The sequence below is a fragment of the Dendrobates tinctorius genome, unplaced genomic scaffold (genome assembly GCF_039654945.1).
Source record: "Dendrobates tinctorius isolate UK_male_01 unplaced genomic scaffold, ASM3965494v1 ptg000199l, whole genome shotgun sequence".
NCBI lineage: Eukaryota > Metazoa > Chordata > Amphibia > Anura > Dendrobatidae > Dendrobates > Dendrobates tinctorius.
In genome coordinates, this window is record NW_027361866.1 from 3,665,485 (window position 1) to 3,689,372 (window position 23,888).

The 23,888-nt window shown below is 44.3% G+C and overlaps 1 protein-coding gene across 1 annotated transcript in view; it reads right to left on the minus strand.

The window, feature by feature from the left end:
* Positions 1-23,888, minus strand: part of ERBB4 (erb-b2 receptor tyrosine kinase 4) — a 1,457,122-nt gene that overhangs the window by 202,810 nt on the left and 1,230,424 nt on the right. Inside the window, exon 20 of the mRNA XM_073553209.1 lies at positions 12,557-12,742. Within this exon, the coding sequence (XP_073409310.1) occupies positions 12,557-12,742 (186 nt within the window). The remainder of the gene's footprint in view (positions 1-12,556; positions 12,743-23,888) is intronic.

Consider the following 23,888-nt stretch of genomic DNA (forward strand, 5'->3'; position numbering starts at 1 on the left):
ATTTTTTTTTGTTAGGAAGTTATAAGGGTTAAAAGTTGACCAGCGATTTCTCATTTTTACAACACCATTTTATTTTTAGGACCACATCACATTTGAAGCCACTTTGAGGGGTCTATATGATAGAAAATACCCAAAAGTGACACCATTCTAAAAACTGCACCCCTTAAGGTGCTCAAAACCACATTCAAGAAGTTTATTAACCCTTTAGGTGCGTCACAGGAATTTTTTTGAATATTTAAAAAAAAAAATGAACATCTAACTTTTTTTCATAAAAAAAATAATTCAGGTTCAATTTTTTTTATTTTACCAAGGGTAACAGGAGAAATTGGACTGCAAAAGTTATTGTGCAATTTGTCCTGAGTACGCAGATACCTGATATGTGGGGGGGAACGACTGTTTCGGCGCATGGCAGAGCTCAGAATGGAAGGAGCACCGTTTGACTTTTTCAATGCAAAATTGGCTGGAATTCAGATTGGACGCCATGTCACGTTTGGAGAGTCCCTGATGTACCTAAACAGTGGAAACCCCTACAAGTGACCCCATTTTGGAAACTAGACCCCCCAAGGAACTTATCTAGATATGTGGTGAGAACTTTGAACCCACAAGGGCTTTACAAAAGTTTATAACGTACAGCGGTACAATTAAAAAATCATATTTTTTCCACAAAAATGATCTTTTCACCCCAATTTTTATTTTCCCAAGGGTAACATGACCCTAAAAGTTATTGTGCAATTTGTCCTGAGTACGCTGATACCCCACATGTGGGGGTAAACCACTATTTGGGCGCATGGCAGAGCTCGGAAGGGAAGCAGCGCCATTTGATGTTTTTGGCTGGAATTGAGATCGGACACCATGTCGCGTTTGGAAAACCCCTGATGTACCAAAACAGTGGAAACCCCCCACAAATGACACCATTTTGGAAACTAGACCCCCTAAGGAACTTATCTAGATGTGTGGTGAGAACTTTGAACCCCCATGGGCTTCACAGAAGTTTATAACATAAAGCCATACAATTAAAAAATCATATTTTTTCCACAAAAATGATCTTTTCACCCTCAATTCTTATTTTTCCAAGGGTAACAGGACCCTAAAAGTTATTGTGCAATTTGTCCTGAGTACGCTGATACCCCACATGTGGGGGTAAACCACTATTTGGGCGCATGGCAGAGCTCGGAAGGGAAGCAGCGCCATTTGACGTTTTTGGCTGGAATTGAGATCGGACACCATGTGGCGTTTGGAAAACTCCTGATGTGCCAAAACAGTGGAAACCCCCCACAAATGACACCATTTTGGAAACTAGACCCCTAAGGAACTTATCTAGATGTGTGGTGAGCACTTTGACCCCCCCAGTGCTTCACAGAAGTTTATAACGCCCGGGCGTGAAAATAAAAAATTCGTATTTTTTCCACAAACATGATCTTTTAGTCACCATTTTTTTATTTTCCCAAGGGTACCAGGAGAAATTGGACCCCAAAAGTTGTTGTCCAATTTGTCCTGAGTATGCTGATACCCCATATGTGGGAGAAAACTACTATATGGGCACACGTCGGGGCTCGGAAGGGAAGTAGTGACGTTTTCGAATGCAGACTTTGATGGAATGGTCTGCGGGTGTCATGTTGCCTTTGGAGAGCCCCTAATGTACCTAAACAGTGGAAACCCCCACAAATGACACCATTTTGTAAACTAGACCCCCCAAGGAACTTATCTAGATGTGTGGTGAGCACTTTGAACCCCCCAGTGCTTCACAGAAGTTTATAACGCCCGGGCGTGAAAATAAAAAATTCGTATTTTTTCCACAAACATGATCTTTTAGTCACCATTTTTTTTATTTTCCCAAGGGTACCAGGAGAAATTGGACCTTAAAAGTTGTTGTCCAATTTGTCCTGAGTATGCTGATACCCCATATGTGGGAGAAAACTACTGTATGGGCACACGTTGGGGCTCGGAAGGGAAGTAGTGACGTTTTGGAATGCAGACTTTGATGGAATGGTCTGCGGGTGTCATGTTGCCTTTGGAGAGCCCCTAATGTACCTAAACAGTGGAAACCCCCCACAAATGTCACCATTTTGGACACTAGACCCCCCACGGAACTTATCTAGATGTGTGGTGAGCACTTTGAACCCCCAAGTGCTTCACAGAAGTTTATAACACTCGGACGTGAAAATAAAAAAATCATTTTTTTCCACAAAAATGATATTTGTGCCCCCAATTTTTTATTTTCCTAAGGGTAACAGGAGAAATTGGACCCCAAAAATTGTTTTGCAATTTGTCCTGAGTAGGCTGAAACCCTACATGTGGGGGTAAAACACTGTTTGGGCGCATGGCAGAGCTTGGAAGGGAAGGAGCACCATTTGACTTTTTCAACTCAGAATTGGCTGGAATTGAGATCAGACGCCATGTTGCATTTGGAGAGCCCCTGATGTGCCCAAACAGTGGAAACCCCCAATTCTAACTCCAACCCGAACCCCAACATGCCCCTAGCCCTAACCCTAACCCTAGCCCTAACCCTACCCCTAACCCTAACCCTAGCCCTAACCCTACCCTAACCTTAACCCTAGCCCTAACCCTACCCCAACACACCCCTAGCCCTAACCCTAATGGAAAAATGGAAATAAATACATTTTTTTTATTTTATTATTTTTCCCTAACTAAGGGGGTGATAACGGGGGATTAGATTTACTATTTATAGTGGTTTTCATATTTGGCAGCTGTCGCACGCTAAAAGACGCTTTTTATTGTAAAAATAGTTTTTGCATCACCACATATTGAGAGCTATAATTTTTCCGTATTTTGACCCACCGGGTCATGTGAGGTCTTATTTTTTGCGGGCCGAGTTGACGTTTTTATTGGTACCATTTTCGGGCACGTGAAATTTTTTGATCGCTTTTTATTCCGACTTTTGGGACGCAGAATGAAGAAAAACCAGCGTTTCATGAATTTCTTTTGGGGGGGTGCGTTTACACCGTTCCACGTGCGGTAAAATTGATAAACGGTTTTATTCTTCGGGTCAGTACGGTTACAGCGATACCTCATTTAGGTCTTTTTTTATGTTTTTGTCGGTTTTATGCAATGAAAACTATTTTATAAAAAAAATAATTATTTTTGCATCGCTTTTTTCTGCGAGCTATAACTTTTTTATTTTTTCACTGATGATGCTGTGTGGCAGCTCGTTTTTTGCGGAACAAGATGACGTTTTCAGCGGTACCATGGATATTTATATGCGTCTTTTTGATCGCGCGTTATTACACTTTTTGTTTGGCAGTATGATAATAAATCATTATTTTTTGCTTCGTTTTTTATTTTTATTTTTTAAGGGGTTCGCTAAAGGGGTTAACTAATGGGACAGTTTTATAGGGCGGGTCATTACGGACGCGGTGATACCTAATATGTGTACTATTATTGTTTTTTTTTTTAATTATTTCCAAAAAATGGATTTATTGGGGGAATATTTTTTTTTTTTTTTCTAATTTATTTGGCGATTTTTTTTAAATTATTTTTACACTTTTTTTTTTTCTTTTTTACTTTATTAAATAGTTCCAGGTGGGACATCACTGTCCTGTGACAGATCGCTGATCTGTCACATCACAGATCACTGTGACAGATCAGCGATCTGACACAGTCACTGCAGAAGGCTTCCTCATGCCTGCGCTTTGCAGGCACTGAGGAAGCCAGCTTCCTCAGGCCCCCGAAGGCCCCCGTCGCCATCTTGGATTCGGGGGCCTGGAGGAAAGGAGTCCCCCGCAGCAGCGCTGCACATTGCGCTGCCGTGGGGGGCTCAGGGAAGCACGGAGGGAGCCCCCTCCCTGCCGATGCTTCCCTTTAACCCTTTAACTCGCGGTGTGCAAGGGGTTAACGTGTCGGGGGCGGTCCATGACCGCCCCTGACACATTGTGCCGGGTGTCAGCTGTGATAATCAGCTGACACCCGGCCACGATCAGCGGCGCTCACCACGTGGGCGCCGCTGATCGCGCCCGACGTACTATCCCGTCCATGGGCATAGGGGCCCAGGTCCCATGGACGGGATATACCGTCGGATGTCGGGAAGGGGTTAATGACAGGAAAACCCACAATGGTTGCAGAAATAACTTGAATCTGACAAAAGTAATAATAAATCAAAAATCTATGAAAATGAACAAATGAAAGTCAGACATCGCTTTTCAACCATGCTTCCACAGAGTTAAAAAAATAAATAAATAAATAAAACTCATCAATTAGGCCTGGACAGAAATGATGGTACCCCCGAAAATAATGTGACAAAAGGGACATGTGAAATCAAGGTGTGTCACTAATTAACATCACAGGCATCTGCAATCAAGGGCTCCAGATACTCACTGTGCTGTTTGGTGCATGGTGTGTATCACACTCAACATGGACCAGAGGAAACGAAGGAAAGAGTTGTCTAAGGAGATTAGAATGAAAATTATAAGCAAACATGTTAAAGATAAAAGTTATAAGACCATCTCCAAACAGCTTGATGTTCCTGTGACTACAGTTGCACATATTATTCAGAAATGTAAGCTCCATGGGACTGTAGCCAACCTCCCTGGATGTGGCAGCAGGAGGAAAATAGATGACAAATCAAAGAGATGGATAATATGAATGGTAGCAAAGGAGCCCAGAAAAACTTCTAAACAGATTGAAGGTGAACTTCAAGCTCAAGGAACATCAGTGTTAGATTGCACCATCCGTCATTGTATGAGCCAAAGTGGACTTCATGGGAGATGACTAAGGAGGACACCATTGTTGAAAAAAAACATAATGAAGCCAGATTGGAATTTGGAACTATATGTAGACAAGCCACAACACTTCTGGGAGAATATCCTATGGACAGATGAGACAAAAATGGAACTTTTTGGCAAGGCACATCAGCTCTATGTTCACAGATGGAAAAATGAAGCATATCAAGAAAAGAACACTGTCTCTACTGTCAAACATGGAGGAGGCTCTGTTATGTTCTGGGGCTGCTTTGCTGAATCTGGCACAGGGTGTCTAGAATCTATGCAGGATACAATGAAATCTCAAGACTATCAAGGAATTCTAGAGAGAAATGTGCTGCCCAGTGTCAGAAAGCTTGGTCTCAGTCGCAGATCTTGGGTCTTGCAACAGGATAATGACCCAAAACACACAGATAAAACCACCCAAGAATGGCTAAGAGGAAAACATTGGACTATTCTGAAGTGGCCTTATATGAGGCCTGAGCTAAATCCTATTGAACATGTCTGGAAAGAGCTGAAACATGCCGTCTGGAAAAGGCAACCTTCAAACACGAGACAACTGGAGCAGTTTGCTCTTGAGGAGTGGGCCAAAATACCTGTTGAGAGGTGCAGAAGTCTCCTCGACAGTTACAGGAATGGTTTGATTGCAGTGATTGCCTCAAAAGGTTGTGCAACAAAATATTAAATTAAGGGTACCATCATTTCTGTCCAGGCCTATTTCATGAGATTTTTTTTTTTTTAATTCTTTGGAAGCATGGATGAAAAGAAATGTCTGACTTTCATTTGTTCATTTTCATAGATTTTTGATTTATTATTACTTTTGTCATATTCAAGTTATTTCTGTCACCATTGTGGCTTTTTCTGTCATTAAACGAGGGGTGCCAACAATTTTGACCATGTGTGTATTTAATTCACTTCTTAAACCAAGCACAGGAGCTCAATGCATGCTTAGCATGGCTGCGCAGTTCAGTGCGCCTTCTCACCTACTGTGGCTTGCAAAATTATTCACTCCCTAGCTTTTTACCTAATTTGTTACATTACAACCTGTATTTAAATATTTTTGTAATCCAATTTGTGTGTGATGTATCAGCACTAAATAATCTAAGTTGGTGAAGTGAGACAAATATAGGCATAAATTAAATTTATGGGATGAAATAATTAGCAATTGCATGTGCATATGCATTCACCCCTTTTGCGATGAAGCCCCTAAAAACTTCTCTTACAAGCAATTACCTTCTTAAGTCACATGCTTAGTGAAAGGAAGTCCACCTGTGTGCAATCTAAGTGTCAAACGGTCTGTCAGTATATACACTTTACCTTTTCTGAAAGGCCACAGAGGTTGCAACACCATTAACCAAGAGGCACCACTAACCGAACAACACCATGAAGACCAAGGACATTTCCAAACAAGTCAACGACAAAGTTGTTGAGAAGTACAAGTCAGGGTTGGGGATTTAAAAAAAATCCCAATCTCCGATGATCCCCCAGAGCACCATCAAATCCATTATCATCAAATGGAAAGAACATGGTACCACAACAAGCCTGCCAAGAGAGGGCCACCACCAAAACTCTCAGCCCGTGCGAGGAGGTCATTAATCAGATAGGCAGCACCGAGACCAAAAGGTAATTCTTAAAGACCTGCAGAGTTCCCCAAACAGACACTGGAGTATCTTACCATACAACTGCATTAAGCTGTACACTCCATAGAGGTGGCCATTATGGAAGAGTGGGTAGAAAAAAACCTTTAATTACATACAAAAATTGTAAGGCTCATTTTGAGTTTGCCAAAAGACGTGTTAAAGTAAATAATTTGTCTTTAAGTCAACACAGTTCATCACACCAAGAACACTATACCCACAGCGAAACATGGTGGTGGCAGCATCATGCAGTGGGAATATTTCTTGGCAGCAGGGACAGATAAAATGGTCTGACTTGAAGGGAAGATGGATGGTGTGAAATACAGGGATATTCTTGAGCAAAACCTGTTTCAGTCTGTCAAGGATTTGAAACTGGGACAGAGGTTCACCTTCCAGCAAGACAATGACCCAAAGCATAATGCTGAACCAACACTTGGGGGGTTTAAGGGGAAACGTGTAAATGTTTTGGAGTGGTCTAGTCAAAGCCCAGACCCTAATCCAATTTAGAATCTGTGGTCAGACTCAAAGATTGCTGTTCATCAGAGGAAACCATCTAACTTGAAGGAGCTGGAGCAGTTTTGCCTCGAAGTATGGGCAAACATCCCAGCGGCAAGATGTGGAAAACTCAGAGATTTATCCAAAGCAACTTGCAGCTGTAATTGCTGAAAAAGGGGGCTCTACAAAGTACTGACTTTAGGGGGATAAATAGCTATGTACACTGAAGTTTTCAGTTATTTTGTCCTATTAGTTGTTTGCTTCAAAATAAAAATAAAACCAAATGTTCACTGTTGTAGGCATGTTCTTTACATGAACTAATGCAAACCCTAAAAAAAATCTGTGAAATTCCAGGTTGGGAGGTAGCAAAACACAAAAACTGCAAAGAGGGTGAATACTTTTGCAAGTTTTCCATCTATCTTTGTTATTTTCTGTCTCCTGTACAGCCTGAGGAGCAGGGGGGCTGAGAAAGATGGATAATAAGTAGGTGGGAAGGTGCACTGAACTGCTCGGCCACGCCATGATGCAACGAGTAGCTTTGCTTGATGTGAACAGTCGTTTTGTGCTGACATGCTCCCTTTAAGCTTATCCACTTGTATTTGTGAAAATCATTGTAGGCGCAAACAGTTGTTACCCGACTATGGTGGACATCATTTTAGTTTCAGATGATCATGCTCCCACCTTAGACGATAAGGACATACAACTAAAATGGTAGCTAATAGTAGATATCAACACCATTTGCTTTCAAAAGCAGGCTGGCTGTGATCAGTGAGTGACCTCATTCACCAACATCCACCCTTCTTCCTTACTCTGCAGCATGGGAAAAAGGAAAAACGACAGGTCATAGAACTCTGATGCTTAGCATTGATTTTTATAGCATTCATTTTATTTTTTTAATTTGGAAAACAAGAGTTCTTATTCATGTCTTTGAACTACCAAATTGCTAAATGTATGTTCTTATTCATGTCTAAATAACAAAAAAACTGCCATACCCATGGTATAATAATTCTAATGTCATTGAAGTTCCAGGGACCGAGGAAAGCTGGTGGTTCAATTGATGTCCATTAAAGGGAATATGTAACTGTGTTTTTTTTCCACCTACTCTGAGAGCACAATAATGTGGAGACAGAGACCCTTATTCCAGCAATGTGCCACTTTCTGGGCTGCTTGCTGTACTTCTGATAAATTCATTTTTATCAGCAGCAGATTATCAGTAGAGGACTAGTAAACCTGCTGCCATGTAATCCTCCATATTCATGAGCTCTGTATAACCTCACCCTCACCACTGATTGGCAGCTCTCTGCCCATGCACAGAATGCTTTCTGCCTATGCACAGAAAGCTGCCAATCAGTGGTGTGGGCGGAGTTATACAGAGCTCAGCACTCGGAGAACTGCTACATCTACAACAGAGAAAATGGGGATGTTACAAAAAACTACAGTAAGCAGCCCAGTAAGTGACACATCTCTGGAATCAGGGTCTCTGCCCCTACACCATGTTGCTCTTAGATGGGGTCCAGATCCCCTTTAATAAGTTGGTCTTGCAGTTAAACCTGCTAAAAAGAGCTAGTAATAACCAATGCTAGTACTTTTGTTAGTTCACGCCTTTACTCTTCTAATACAACTTTACGTTGTTTTTTTTTCAGATTTGTCAAGTGCGTCACGCTACGAGGAAGCGAACAGTTAATGTGGTTAATTTACCACAAAACAAGAGTCTAAATACTTAGTGTTAAGCACAGCGGAATTAGATTTATTGTGTGTATACTGCAGTTGTTGGATAAGTAGCTTTCGAAAATCAATATTTAATTAGCTCACTCGCTGTTTTATTACGAGCGCCGCTGAGAATCGCAGAGTATTTTCCCCGCTGCCTTCCCAAGACACAGCTTTGGTTTCTCTGGAAACAGACACTAGCACACCGGGATATCACCGTGGGGGCCGGACTCCCCGATCCCCGAGAAGACAGAGATGTCACACTGTTTGCATTTGATCTAAACTTGTAAACAAGTCCCAGCTTGTGGTCTTTATTGCAAGGTAATGAGAAAAGGAAATTTCAGACCCTCTCCCACCTCAAGGCTCCTTACCCTGCCTTTTGCAGACCTAGCACTCTCAGCAGAGCTCCCGCAGCTGTCAAGCTACAAGTGCTCTCATGTCTGGCAACAGATGGGTCTTTATCTGCTATTTATTACAATGTAATTAAGATAACAACTATATCACAATCTCCATTTTAATATCTCTAAAAATAATCTTCCTAATCTCAGAAGGGGCCTAATTTCAGTACAGCAATAATGGGACCGTCTGAATACAAACTCGCCCATCCCATTGTGCCTAGGAGCGGTACGCAACCATTACAGTACAGATTACAATGATCATTAAGTATTAACAGATGCTAAACTGTTTCTAAAGATGTCTCCCGAACAATAGAGAGTTATATGCAGATCCTTCTTGGGTCTCGTTCACAATGACCTTTACATCAAATCAAGGACTATTGTATGGCCATCTTGAACATTAGAAAATCACTATTACTATCTTCACGATTAGATTGGGCATGCTGAGTCTATGTTCTTAAACAAAGCAAGGAAGGGTAAGCAAGGGTATAAGATGATTAGGAACATTGAGTTCTCCTTGATTCTAGAGCGAATTATGTATCTGGAAGCAAAACTTTCCCTTAATGGCTTTGTGTCATGGGTATGTCAGAAGCTGCAGACAGTCGCACTGCATCTAGCTGCAGAAGGTATCTGTGTTTGGCTTTTCAGACACCTTCTTAACCCTTCTGTCTCTTTGACCCAGTGGCAACCTTTCTCCAGCTCTAACTGACATACCTGGACCTGGGTGTTTATAGACTCCCAGCCTGCTACTGGGGATCGCTGGTGATATTTCCATTTTCCCCTGTTGAGGCTTGAAGCTATAATTCGGCTATCTTCCTCTTTAGTGTTGCTGGAGGACTGTGTTATATCTGAGTCTACTCAAGATAAATGTTCCCAGCTGTCTTTAGTGGTAGTGGGGATTGACTAGTTATATCATCCTTCCCTAAGCAGGGCTTTTTGCCAGTCAGGCAGGGATTAGGTTCCTGCTCGGCAATAGGTGTAGAACCTATATAGGGATGTTTAGGGCAGACAGTGCGACTTTAGATCTGCCTAGGGATCTCCACTCCCCCCTTATCTAGTGTTGGGCTCCCTTCCCTTCATTCCTTCATGTTGCACTTAGTCTTTCCTACACTGTGCGTGACACTTTGCGTGTGACTCTATGCTACAAAAGAGCGCATAAAGCGTAGGTTCTGACTACCCTATTTACTGAGTGTCCACTAGTACAGGTCAGTGAAGACAACAGTGATTAACATTCCATTAATGCAACCTGAGTGGCCGCACAGGGGCCCAAGAGGTAAGAAGGGCCACTTCCATCTCCATAGCAGGTGGAATTGTGCATTATGATGAGCTATTGATCTACAAAGGGAACATATACTGTTCTTGCACAAGGGCCATCTTCTGTCTGGGCCCACCAGTGGATAACATAGGAATTCAACTAGAACAGGCATTGAATTAATAAATTCTCAACAAGAATCAAATGGATAAGCGTGTCACTGGTAAAATTGCTAACAGAAATGGGTTATCCCATAAAATAACATTCCTCTCCCATCCACAAGATAGTTTATAACTGCATGATTGCTGGGGCCTCATGATAACCATTTATCCTTGCTTTCTCTTGCTTCATTAAGTTGTCTCCATTCCCCTTATAGACATTGCATAGAGAGGCAGGGCACCACCGCCCCATTAAAACTCCTCCTTAGCCTAGGAACAGAAGAGGTATAATCTCTCTTCTGAGAGAATCGGGTCGATTATGCAAATCACACTTTGAGCAAAGATTTTGATCAGAGTTTGATCAGAGTGGGATCATAGTATGAGCTGATTCTGTTGGATGAGGAAAAGATGGAGAGAAAAAAATTTCTCCATCTTCTCCATTGTGTCAGTTCGTGGAAATACGTGGAAATCAGACTGTATTCAGATGTCATCCGAGTGCAATCTGGTATTTTCCACGCACTCATTGACTTGAATGGTTGAGTGTGATCCAAATATCAGATCAAACTGAGGTATGCAGCAAATTTGGCATCTGCACAGGCGCAGAGATTAACATTGGTCAGATTACGATTCAACGTTTTATCGGACTAGGACTGAAAATACGCTTGTCTGTACCAGCCCTTACTTTCATCATGCAGTCACAAAAAACAGGAGACTTGGGATCCCTCATTCTATTAATCAGTGAAAATTCCAGCAGTGCATTTCCAGGTATCAGACATTTAGAACCTACAGTATAATGCCGATAGGTGCTAAATGTTTTTTGTAGAATCTTAAATACAGTGTATCTTAGAAAAAGCTAAAATTAAAGACATTTTAAACCACTTTTAAAATACTGTAAAGAAAATCAGCTCTGTTATGATTGGGTCACCAAGGAGGAGAGCAAGCCCAAGCTAAGCCACAAAAAAACAGGGAGGTTGGTAACTAAGCGGATTGCAGACCCCTGATCCTATCCACACAACTAGCAGTAGCCGTGGAGCATGCCTACGATGATCCTAGACGCCTCGGCACAGCCGGAGAGCTAACTAAGCCTAAAGCAAGAAAGGGGAAAACTAAACTGCCCCAGAGCAGACCCCAAAGGAATAGATAGCCCCCAAACATATATTGTCGGTGAGACAAGATGAAAACACAAACACAGGTAGGAAAATAGACTGAGCAAACGATGGGGCCCACACTGACTAGACAGGACAGGAAAGGAAAGACACAGTCGGCAATCACGCAAAAAACCCTGCAAAAAGGTCCAACACGTCTGATGCAAAAATACTGAAGTCGCACGACTTTGCCCACTATATCAGCACTCTGGTATATTCTGAAAGCAGAGCAAAAAGAGGCCAATCTAATAAGGGACAAAAACAAACTGACACAAGCAGTAATATATGGATTGTGATTCAGCACAGCCCCAGCCGGAGCTGGCTGACCCACACAAAACTGAAATAGACAAAACCTGATCAAATGTGAGCAGAATAGCAAAAGAACACTTAGCTGAGCATGCAGGGACTGAGCTGGAAACTAAGACCTCAGGAGGCAGGAAAAAAATCACCAGCAGGGATAGAGGGAGTCGGCTGTCTTAAATCCAGTCTGAAACCCCAGATCTTCAATCGTCGTCCTCATTATCAGGTGGCAAGCCTCTGTTAATCAGATCAGCTCCATTACCTCCAGTAACCACCAGAGGGAGCCCAGAAAGAGAACTCGCAACCCCTCCGTCAACCTGACCAGCTCCACCAACTCCAGCAGTAACCAGAGGTAGGCCAGAAAGCGAATTCACAACACAGATCATAAATCTAGGTTTAAATAAAGTACTTTGCAGTCAGCAAACAAATGCTTTAAAAAAATATGAGCTTACTGGTCCATTTGCGCTCATAGGTGGTGCACATCAGACATGTACAGTATAACATGGTGCCCATCAGACAGTATAGCAGAATTTATCTACTGTATTACAAAAATGTTTCCTTCAAATGAACAAGAAAAATCTTTAGAATTGTATTCAGAGAACAGATGCTGGATACAAAGGCTGAATCAGGTTTCTGTTCTGGTGGCTTCTTTCTCCATCATAGACCTACTGTCTTTAGCATATACTCAAGTATATTTCAATTCCTTTATCTTTTCTTAACTTTCAAATAATCATTGAATTGTTATTCCTTACCTTTGCTATCTGAACACACCAGTTCAGAAGGAGCTGGGAACCAATGTTATCCTTGTGTTCATGGACATAATCCAAAAGGCATCCATGAGGCATCAATTGGGTGACCAGTTGAATTGTAGGGCTCAGGCAGACTCCAAGTAAACGAACTAAGTGAGGATGATCCATGCTAGCCATAATCAGCGCTTCCTAAAATTAAAAACATAGAATCCAGTGATTTATAGTCACTAACATGTACTATTACTACATAGATAAAAATAAAGCAATACATTGTTACAGAGCAGAAGAGGAAACAAAACTGCCTTCACAAACAATATACTTCTTACTTGATGCTTGGGGGTGGGGCATAGGGTTATTGCATATATAATTATGCAGCCCCTGCAGAATTTAATGAGTGACTCTATTTTCCAGTATCTTTACAGAATAAGCTGTCCTGTGTATGTAAATGAGGACTAACTCTATCCTAGGGCGTTCTATGACATGTATCTTGCATTTTTACCAGTTTTCCCTTCTGCAGGCTCTAATTTGCAATTGACTTTGGTGGGAGCACATAGCCGCTGAGATCTCTCTCCTACAGAGTACACACAAAAAAAGGGATTCCCACTCTACTTTCCTTTACTTAACAGCTGCAGCAGGGATATGACATTATACAGGAGTACTGAATAGTACAGATGTGAAGCCATGTCTGGGTGAGATAAAAGATGATAGAAGAGTCAGCATGATCTTTCTGTGTCTCGCTTGCTTATTTCTGCTCTCTGCTCCTCACTCCAACTCTCTCTCCCCTCTCCATAGAGTATAATAAGCTGTGTAATCTGATCACTTATTGTGCTGGCAGTCTGTCTTGTCTTGAGCAAAATGGAGTTTAGCTGTTTTAGCTGGATAATTTCAGCAGGCAGGAATGGGGATGGTGGTATCTCATAAGGGAAAAGGAATCAAATTTCTCTAATAAGATATGTGTAAGGAGGCTAATGGCTGTATAATCGATGGGAGGTATGTGTCGCAGAGATGGCTGCTTCCTGCAATGCAACCTGGAGTATTTTGCTTTAGTGCACGTGAGCACTAAGATGTCGTTTAGTGCATCTGGGTCCGTGTTGCGGGTAGCTATGAGCGATGGGTGGGTCTGGCTACCCATATACCTCCTCTGTGGGTGTGGTTACAGCCCACATAATGGAGGCTGTAAGGCTGTATTTTGGCACATGGGCTGTGTGCAGAGAGGGAGAAGTCTTCCTGCTATGTGGCTCCAGACCGAGCCTGTGTGCCCACAGGCCTGAGGGAACAGAATCCTGCCAGGACCTGTGTGAGGTCAGGGTCATGTGACCTGGCCATGTGAGTTAGTGGCTGCTGGTGTCTTAGGAGAGCAGGAACTCCCACATAGCTCTTGGAGGAGCTAGAGGTCTGTGCTATGGACACTGATGCTTTGTTTTGCCTGCTCTAAAGCCTGTTTTCCTTTTTGTTGGTGCAAATAAACCTATATGGACTTTGAAAGGAACGTGCCTCCTGTCTTGCTCCTGTTGAATCTGAGTGAGTAAAATCCCTACATATTTTACAAAGTTTTTTATGATCGCGTTGATTTATTTAAGCTTGTTGAAAGTGCAGATCCTATTTAAAGAGAATGTTACCTTAAAACAATTTATTGAAAGCCAATTAAGGGAGTATGCATATCTCTGCTTAAGACCACTCCCACATTAAGCCAGGGCACATAGTTTCTGCAAAGAATTCTTCCCATTGTGGGGTGCATGTAGGGATATTCTTCTGGCTCACAAACTATTTTATCATCCAGGGCTCCATCAAATAGTTGGCAGACATCAATAAATCTTTGTTAAGAGAGGGGGGTTGCCCAGATGGAAAAACCCTTTAATAAATGTGCATACAATAAGCTTCTAAACTTTCCTTTGCAGGCAATATTCTTATCATTCATCTGTATGGCTACTTGAATGAAAACAGTTGATTTGGAGCTCTGAAATGGAAAAATGTGGTTCCAGACCTTGTAAAAAATATAAAATCAATCAGCTTAGACATGTGGCCCTAAAATATAATGACGTTCAAAGATGGAAGTGCATTTTAGTTTTGTTGAAAAATAAAATGAAATTATATTCCCTTAATTGCTTTCGCTAACAAGAAAAAGCAGCTGTCTTGGTTCTGCATTCTCCAGTTATAATGGGAAAGAAAAAATATATATATTTAAAAAAAACAACCTGACATTGCTGAGTTGGTAGAAAGAAATTCAAATGTTTGAACAGTTGTTGTGAGATGTACTGGGCTTCAGGACGTGTGCGGCATTATAAGAAGGCGTGCTACAACAGGGAAACAGTTCCAGTTATTGAGAATAATTGAGAATGAAAATCTTATCAGCCCCCAGCATACTTCTAAAATCTAAAAGTGAAAGGGGTTGTCCAGCAAGGAAAAAAAAAGATGTTTAGAAAAGTTCAGAATATATGCACTGTACTATTAATCGGCGACTACCAAAGCTCCTAATCCCATTATAACCCCTCCATGAACATATGCTTGGCCACTTGTCATCCGAGCTGGAAGAAAGAGTTTTCTTGCTCGCTCTTCTGGCTCAAAATGTGAATGACCAAGGCAGCCACCTATGGATGGAGCAACCAGGTGTCATCCTACCCCCAGCAGAAACAGGAGACCGGCAGAGAATAGGGCTGCAGCTCATCAATATTCTGCCAGGACAGATGTCTGCTCTAACAAAATAGTAATGGCTGCAGCCAGTCAGCACCTGTTGATTGGCTGCAGTGGTCAATAGTGTCACGTCACCTACTGGCAACAACAATGTTGACATCTATTCATGCTAAACAACGCCTTTAAACTTTTATCTGTTTTTTTTTTCATTAGAGTTTATTATTGTGAATACGATATACAGAGATGGCTACTCTTCTGTACGGCGCTGATATTGCCTCAGACACTTGCTAAATAACATAAATGAATTATCATCTGAGCTAACATGATAGGGGTTCTAAGCAGCTTGGCATCATTTATGACCTTGGAGAATGGAGACACATTAGGTGTGGTTTCACTCACAGTGCTGTTATGGCTAACATTTTACATATTACACTTAATATCTTATATCTCGCTTTAATTATCATTTAATCAATTTCTAGCTTTAATAACTTTGTGTTTTGCATTAGCTTTATATGTCTAATTCAAAAAGCAATGAGACAGGGTCTTGTATTTGTTTAAATGTTGTTGGGGACATAGCAGAATCCATGAGTTCCAGCCTTTGTTCTTGATAAGTAAATATCCTTTTTAGGTAATGAATAGAGTTGAGCGAAACGGGTCGAAAAATTTCAAAAGTCGCCGACTTTTGGCAAAGTCGGGTTTCATGAAACGAAACCCGACCCTAGGATGAGGTTGACCACGAGGTCGGCGACTTACGCGCCAAAGTCGCGTTTCAAAAGTTTGTTTTGCGCTCTTTTTCAGCCAATCAGGATCCACGGACACTGTGGGCAACGTGATGACATAGGCAGGGGTCACCACCATCTTTCAGAAGGGCATGCAAGTGATTGGCTTGCTTTGGTGGGCGTCACAGGGGTATAAAAGGGCGTGCACGCCGACCGCCATCTTACTTCTGCCGATCTTAGCATAGGGAGAGGTTGCTGCTGCTGATTCTTTAGGGAGAGCGTTAGGCAGGGAAGAAGAAAAAAAAACTGCTTCTGCTGCTAGCGATTTTGCCTGTACAACACACCAGTCACTGTGTGTGCAGTGCAAGGGGAGGCTATATTGTGGTGGATCAGCGGTGTTGGTTGTTAGGCTGCCTTCTAAGGCTTCCTGACAGCTGCATTGCTGTTTGCACACTGCTCTGCAAACTGCTTTTTTAAAAGCAATCCCAATTTTTTTTTTGTCCTGCTGAGGTACTGAGCGTGCATTTTTTCACACCATACAGCGGTGTACGCTCCTCACACAGTACCGTGTAACGGCTGTTATCACAGCCACAGTGAAGCTATCTGTGTGTCACTCTGTGAGAATAAGTCGAGGACATGTTCCGTTCTTACAGACCTGCACCTACTAGTTTTGTCTAGCTTTCAAACAGTTAAATATATTTGCTGTTTGATCACATTCAAAACTATAGAGAGACAGCATGTGTCAGTCCGTATACTTAAAAAACACGGAGCTTGACAATTTTACGTACACCGGAAAGCCGTGTACGTGCACGCTCCTCTCAGTACTGTGTAACGGCTGTTATCACGGCCACAGTGAAGCTATCTGTGTGTCACTGTGGAAGGATAAGTGGAGGACTTGTTCCGTTCTTACAGACCTACACTCTAGGGAGATTCCTATTCTGCCCAATTCTACATACACCTTGTAGTTTGTGATACACTAGCCAATTTCTGCCTGTGACATAGCGCTCTGATATTCAGTGGGCCTCACACAATCCAAAAGTGTCCAGTGTCCACTAGTGTCTGCAGAAATTCAAAATCTCCCTTATCCTGTAGTCACTTTTTTCACACCTGTGCCATCGAGCCTGTGACATAGCGCTCTGATATTCAGTGGGCCTCACACAATCCAAAAGTGTCCAGTGTCCACTAGTGTGTGCAGAAATTCAAAATCTCTGTGATCCTGTAGTCACTTTTTTCACACCTGTGCCATCGAGCCTGTGACATAGCGCTCTGATATTCAGTGGGCCTCACACAATCCAAAAGTGTCCAGTGTCCACTAGTGTCTGCAGAAATTCAAAATCTCCCTTATCCTGTAGTCACTTTTTTCACACCTGTGCCATCGAGCCTGTGACATAGCGCTCTGATATTCAGTGGGCCTCACACAATCCAAAAGTGTCCAGTGTCCACTAGTGTGTGCAGAAATTCAAAATCTCTGTGATCCTGTAGTCACTTTTTTCACACCTGTGCCATCGAGCCTGTGACATAGCGCTCTGATATTCAGTGGGCCTCACACAATCCAAAAGTGTCCAGTGTCCACTAGTGTCTGCAGAAATTCAAAATCTCCCTTATCCTGTAGTCACTTTTTTCACACCTGTGCCATCGAGCCTGTGACATAGCGCTCTGATATTCAGTGGGCCTCGCACAATCCAAAAGTGTCCAGTGTCCACTAGTGTCTGCAGAAATTCAAAATCTCCCTTATCCTGTAGTCACTTTTTTCACACCTGTGCCATCGAGCCTGTGACATAGCGCTCTGATATTCAGTGGGCCTCACACAATCCAAAAGTGTCCAGTGTCCACTAGTGTGTGCAGAAATTCAAAATCTCCCCTGTCCTATAGACACCTTGTACCTTGTTTTACAATACTATATAGTTTGTTGGATTTTGTCTACATTTCTACCAAAAATGAGGAAGGCTGGTGGAAGAGGCCGTGGAATTGGGCGGGGGTTGGCAGCTGGTAATGATGGTGTTGGTGGTGGATCTGATGGTAGTGGCAAAAGCAAAATAGGACCAAATGCAGGAGGTGTTGAGCCTGCGTCATCGTCTGGCTCCACAAGGCCTCGAAGGCTTAGTTTTCTAGGAGTTGGCAAACCGCTTTTAAAGCCAGAGCTTCAGAAAAAAGTTTTGTCTTACATTGCTGACTCAGCCTCCAGCTCTATCGCCTCCTCTTCTGAAGTTGTAAAAAATAAAAGCACTGAGTCGTCATTGGAGGCTCATGTTCATGAACCACACCTTTCCTTCTGTCCTTCACCCCAACCAAGATTGAAGGATGACGCAGGCCATAATACTTATTACTCCATGGAGCTGTTTTCACATACCATGCCTGGATTATCAAGTGAAATGGTGAATTACCCAGGCCAAGATGAATCTGACATGGAGTGCACTGATGCACAGCCGCTGATAGATGATTCTGCTGGTACATTCACTCAGAGCACTACATTGTCCTCGCAGTGTACAGAGCCAGATTCTGACCATGATGAGACTCAGGTGCCCCTTCCCGCACACTATACCACCATACACGGTGACACAGAGGAAGGTGCACATGACATTGAAGAGGAGGTGATGGATGACCCAGTTGTTGACCCAGATTGGCATCCATTGAGGGAAGAGGGTGCTGCTTCCAATAGCTCAGATGAGGAGCATCCACAGCAGACATCGACATCGCAACAGCTGTTATCTGGCAGGACCGGAGCACTCCAAAGACAGGTTCCAAAAATCAAAAGAGTTGCTGGACAGCTTGTCCAGAGGGTCAAAATATCACAGCGTGCTAGGCCGCAAAATGTCTGCCAAAGTAGGAAGAGTGCAGTGTGGCACTTTTTTGAACAAAATCCTCATGATCAGGCCAAGGTTATCTGTAAGAAGTGCGCAAAGACCTTTAGCCGAGGGAAAAATCTGAAAAATTTGAATACCAGTTGCATGCTTAGACATTTAACCAGCATGCACTTGCAAGCGTGGACACAACACCAAACCTCAAGTGCCACATGTGCAACTGATCACAAAGAAGGTAGTCAGCAACGCTACATTGTTTCCCCCACTGTAAGCCCACCGGTTAGCACAGCAGCAAATGTTGTGGTGTCGTTGCAAGGCCACAGCAGTCAGGGAATCCCACTGTTATATCAATGAAATACTGAATCTAGGCCATCAGAAAGAACACCAACTCCATCACCATCATCAACCCTCTCTCAGTCCGCCCTGTCCACCGCTACTTCCACCATATGCAGCTCTCAAGTCCAGCTCACCCTCCCAGACACTATGAGTAGGTCAAGAAAGTACTCAGTCTCTCATCCGCGTACACTGGGTTTGAACGCCCACATTGCCAATCTAATCTCGTTTGAGATGATGCCCTATCGGTTGGTGGAAAGCGCAGCTTTCCCCGAACTCATGGCCTATGCAGTACCACGCTATGACCTACCCAGTCGCCACTTCTTCTCTCGCAAAGCCATCCCAGCCCTCCACCATCATGTAAAAGACCGCATTGTCCATGCACTCAAGCAGTCAGTGAGTGGAAAGGTGCACCTCACAACTGATGCATGGTCCAGTCGGCATGGCCAGGGCCGTTACGTGTCCATCACTGCGCAGTGGGTTAATGTGGTGGATGCAGGGTCCACAGGGGACAGCGGTGGTGGGACAGTGCTGCCTAGCCCACGGTATAGGAAACAGTTGGCTGTAGGCGTTCGACCCTCCTCCTCCTCCTCCAGAAGCGAAAACTCGTCCACAGAGCGCAGTCGTACGAGCACTCCATCTGCAGCTGCCACTGTTGCACATGAGGTGTCCCCCTATCGAGCAGCTAGTGGAAAGCGTCAGCAGGCTGTGTTGCAGATGATGTGTTTGGGCGACAGACACACCGCCGAGGTGCTGGCTGAGTACTTGAAGCAACAAACTGAGTCATGGCTGGGCAGTGTACATCTTGAGGCAGGCAAGGTAGTTAGTGATAACAGCCGTAATTTTGTGGCAGCCATAGCCCTTTCAAAACTCAGCCACATACCTTGCTTGGCTCACAGCTTGAACCTGGTGGTGCAGTGCTTCCTCAAAAATTATCCGGAGTTAACAGCCCTGCTCCAGAAGGTGCGAAGACTGTGCGCGCACATCCGCCGGTCGCCTGTACACTCCGTTCGTATGCAGAAGCTGCAGCGATTGCTCCACCTTCCCAACCACCGCCTCATTATCGACATTGCAACAAGGTGGAACTCCACCCTGCACATGGTGGAGCGGCTGTGCGAGCAGAGGCAGGCCATAATGCATTTGTGGGAGGATACACGGCCAGGCACTTTGAGAGCAGACATGGAGTTGACAGGTGTGCAGTGGTCGAAGCTGAAAGACCTCTGTAAAGTCCTTCAGTGTTTTGAGGAATGCACACGGCTGGTAAGCGCAGACGACGCCATCCTAAGCATTAGCATCCCACTTATGCGTCTGCTCATGCAAACTTTGACGCACCTTAAGGAGCAGGCGTCTGCAGCCAATGTTGATGAGGAGGAAGAGGAGGAGGGAATCCTTGATGACATTCAGCCATTGTCTGCTCAGGGACCTCTCCTGGACGAGGTGGAGGAAGAAGAGGAGGAGGAGGATGATGATGGGGATGATTACTTAGGGGAGGAGGATGCATTTCGTGGGGCAAGTGAAAATGTTGGCGTGGCAAGGTCTGGTACAGGGTTTGTGCGTGACTGGAGGGATGTGGATTTGCCAGAAAGTGCTCCTCCAACCAGCACTCGCAGTGCATCATTGACACCGGGAACATTGGCCCACATGTCAGATTATGCCTTGCAGATCCTAAAAAGGGACCCCCGCATTGCCAAAATGATGAACGATGACGACTACTGGTTGGCCAGCATCCTGGATCCACGCTATAAAGGCAAATTACAAAACATCATGCCACAGGAGAACCTTGACCTAATATTGGCTAATAAACAAGCAACTCTGGTAAATCGGTTGCTTGAGGCATTCCCAGCACACAGCAGCGGTGATGGTTCTCACACGAGCCGTACGGGCAGGGGGCAGCTTGGCAGAGGTGTTCATGGTACACACAGCAGAAGTGGCGTTGGAGACAGGGGTTTCATGACAATGTTGTGGACTGATTTTTCAAGTACCGCTCACACAACTGGTAATACTGCATCGATGGAAAGTGACAGGAGACAGCAGTTGTCAACTATGGTTACAAACTACTTTTCCTCCCATATCGATGTTCTCCCACACAGGTCATTCCCCTTTGACTATTGGGCCGCTAAACTGGACACCTGGCCTGAATTGGCACAATATGCCTTACAGGAGCTCGCTTGCCCAGCTGCAAGTGTGCTATCGGAAAGAGTCTTCAGTGCAGCTGGATCAATCCTGACAGAAAAAAGGACCCGTCTGTCAACCCAAAATGAGGATGATCTAACCTTCATTAAAATGAACCATGCATGGGTTTCCAAGGATTTTGTCCCACCTTCCCCTGATGACACATAGGGTGACAGAAAAATGGCTTGCTTTGGTCCACCTCTTCCTGGGACTTGACCTATTTCGCCTTTTGCATCAGCTGAATGTCCAACATCAACATATGCCACTTTCTAAAACTCCCTAACTGTGCTGCCCCCCCCCATGGCCGGGGTCACCACCTAGCGCACGACAGACTCCGTGCGAGTGCCGTTGCCCTGGACAGGTGGGTAGGCCGACTCTTGGGCGCGGGCACTGGCACAGGGTCCCTCATAGTGCAATCAAGTATCTCTGACGGTGGTGGTGCACACCCGCCGTCAGACACACCGCCGTACTATGAGGGGCCCAGTGCCAGTACCGACGCCCACGAGTGGGCCCCCCTTGCTTGGGCAGGGCCCCAGCATTTGCAATCTTTACCTCTCCCTGCTCCTCCGCTGTGTAGTCTGGGCCGTCAAATCCATACTGTGCCTGACACCGTCTGAGCCTGCCTCCTGATGTATAGACATATATTTTGAATGTGTACGCTATCCATACATGTTATCCGGGGATACGGTACCCTTTCTCACCTTTGTGCAATCACGTGCAATCCATACTGGGCCTAACACCGTCTGAGCCTGCCTCCTGATGTATAGACATATATTTTGAATGTGTACGCTATCCATACATGTTATCCGGGGATATGGTACCCTTTCTCACCTTTGTGCAATCACGTGCAATCCATACTGGGCCTAACACCGTCTGAGCCTGCCTCCTGATGTATAGACATATATTTTGAATGTGTACGCTATCCATACATGTTATCCGGGGATACGGTACCCTTTCTCACCTTTGTGCAATCACGTGCAAGCCATACTGGGCCTAACACCATCTGAGCCTGCCTCCTGATGTATAGACATATATTTTGAATGTGTACGCTATCCATACATTTTATCCGGGGATACGGTACCCTTTCTCACCTTTGTGCAATCACGTGCAAGCCATACTGGGCCTAACACCGTCTGAGCCTGCCTCCTGATGTATAGACATATATTTTGAATGTGTACGCTATCCATACATGTTATCCGGGGATACGGTACCCTTTCTCACCTTTGTGCAATCATGTGTAATCCATACTGGGCGTGAGAACGGCTGGCGAGCTGTTAAGCAAGCTACAGCACCTGTGGTTTGCACACGTAAGTTTTTCATTTTTTCAGGAATGACGGTTAGGCCTAATTCCGGAACTGCGGTTGACCTGAACTTACTGGGAAATCATCGTTCGCGGGTAATAATTGTAATCAGTGATCCCCATCACTAACGTTGTTCAGCGGGTTATCTGCACCTGTAAGCGACAAACTCTGGCCTTTTCAGTGTAGCGCACATGCAGCCACGGACATGTAAGGGCATGACACACCAGTTATTGGCCAATCTCATGTGCCAGAGCCTCACGTGTCCCTCTAGTAAGCCGGACTCGGACCGCGGGGCATGACGGAGTCTTGTTCGTTAACGGAATTAAGCTTGCAATGTGTGCATCTGTTCTGTAGCTGGCATGGTTGAGGTTTCCCAGGTGGAGTCGAATTTAACCGTAGGCTCCACTCCTGGTGGTGCCCTTCTGGACATTCCTTTAAGGTTCAGCTTTGCAACCATACTGTCCACGTAAAACAAACACTTTGCCTTCATGAACACTGTTTGGAGGGTCATGACTCGTGGGAATAACGCCGCCCAATCAGTTAACCTGCTAGAGAGATCCTTCGTTGCTCCCAAGCATGACATCACACTCCCTAGAAGGAAGGTAATGCCACTGTGGCGACCGTACTCCTGGGGGCGACACAAGTGCACTGATGCCCAGCCACTGCTCGATGAATCTGCTGGTACATTGACCCAGACCACTACATTCCCCTCGCCCGCTACACGGCCTGAATCTGACCCTGATGAAACTCAGGTTACCCTTCCCATAAACAGTTCCATCTTACACGGTGACAAAGAGGAAGCTGCAGATGAAAGTGCAGGTTCGGCCCACCCGCCATCAGACACACCACCGTACTATCAGGGGCCCTGTGCCAGTGCCGTCGCCAACGAGTGGGCCCCCCCTGCTTGCTCATGATCACAGCACTTGCAAAGTTGAAATACTGTGCAGTGAGATGGAAGATGGGGACGACGAGGAGTCCAGACTAGTACAGGGATTCCCTAGCGAGGAGACTTATTTGATTGTTTTCAATGTTGGGACAGCAATTTTTGGGGAGCACTATACTCTGGAGAATGATAGATGGGGCCCACCATACACTGGAACATTCCAAAGGTGGACATCAGACACTGGAGCAGCATTTACAGGGCCCATTATACACTAGAGCATTAGAAATGGGGCCCATTATGTTTGGAGCATTATTTGGGCCCATAAGACAGTGGAGCTTCATCCATGGGGACCAACATATACTGTAGCATTATGTGGAGCTCATCATATACTGTTTCAAACATTATATGGGACCAATGATTCTGTATGGAGAAATAGATGGGCCTCGTCATGAGATGTAAAAATTAAGTATTTTTCATTGTACTATACCGCTATTT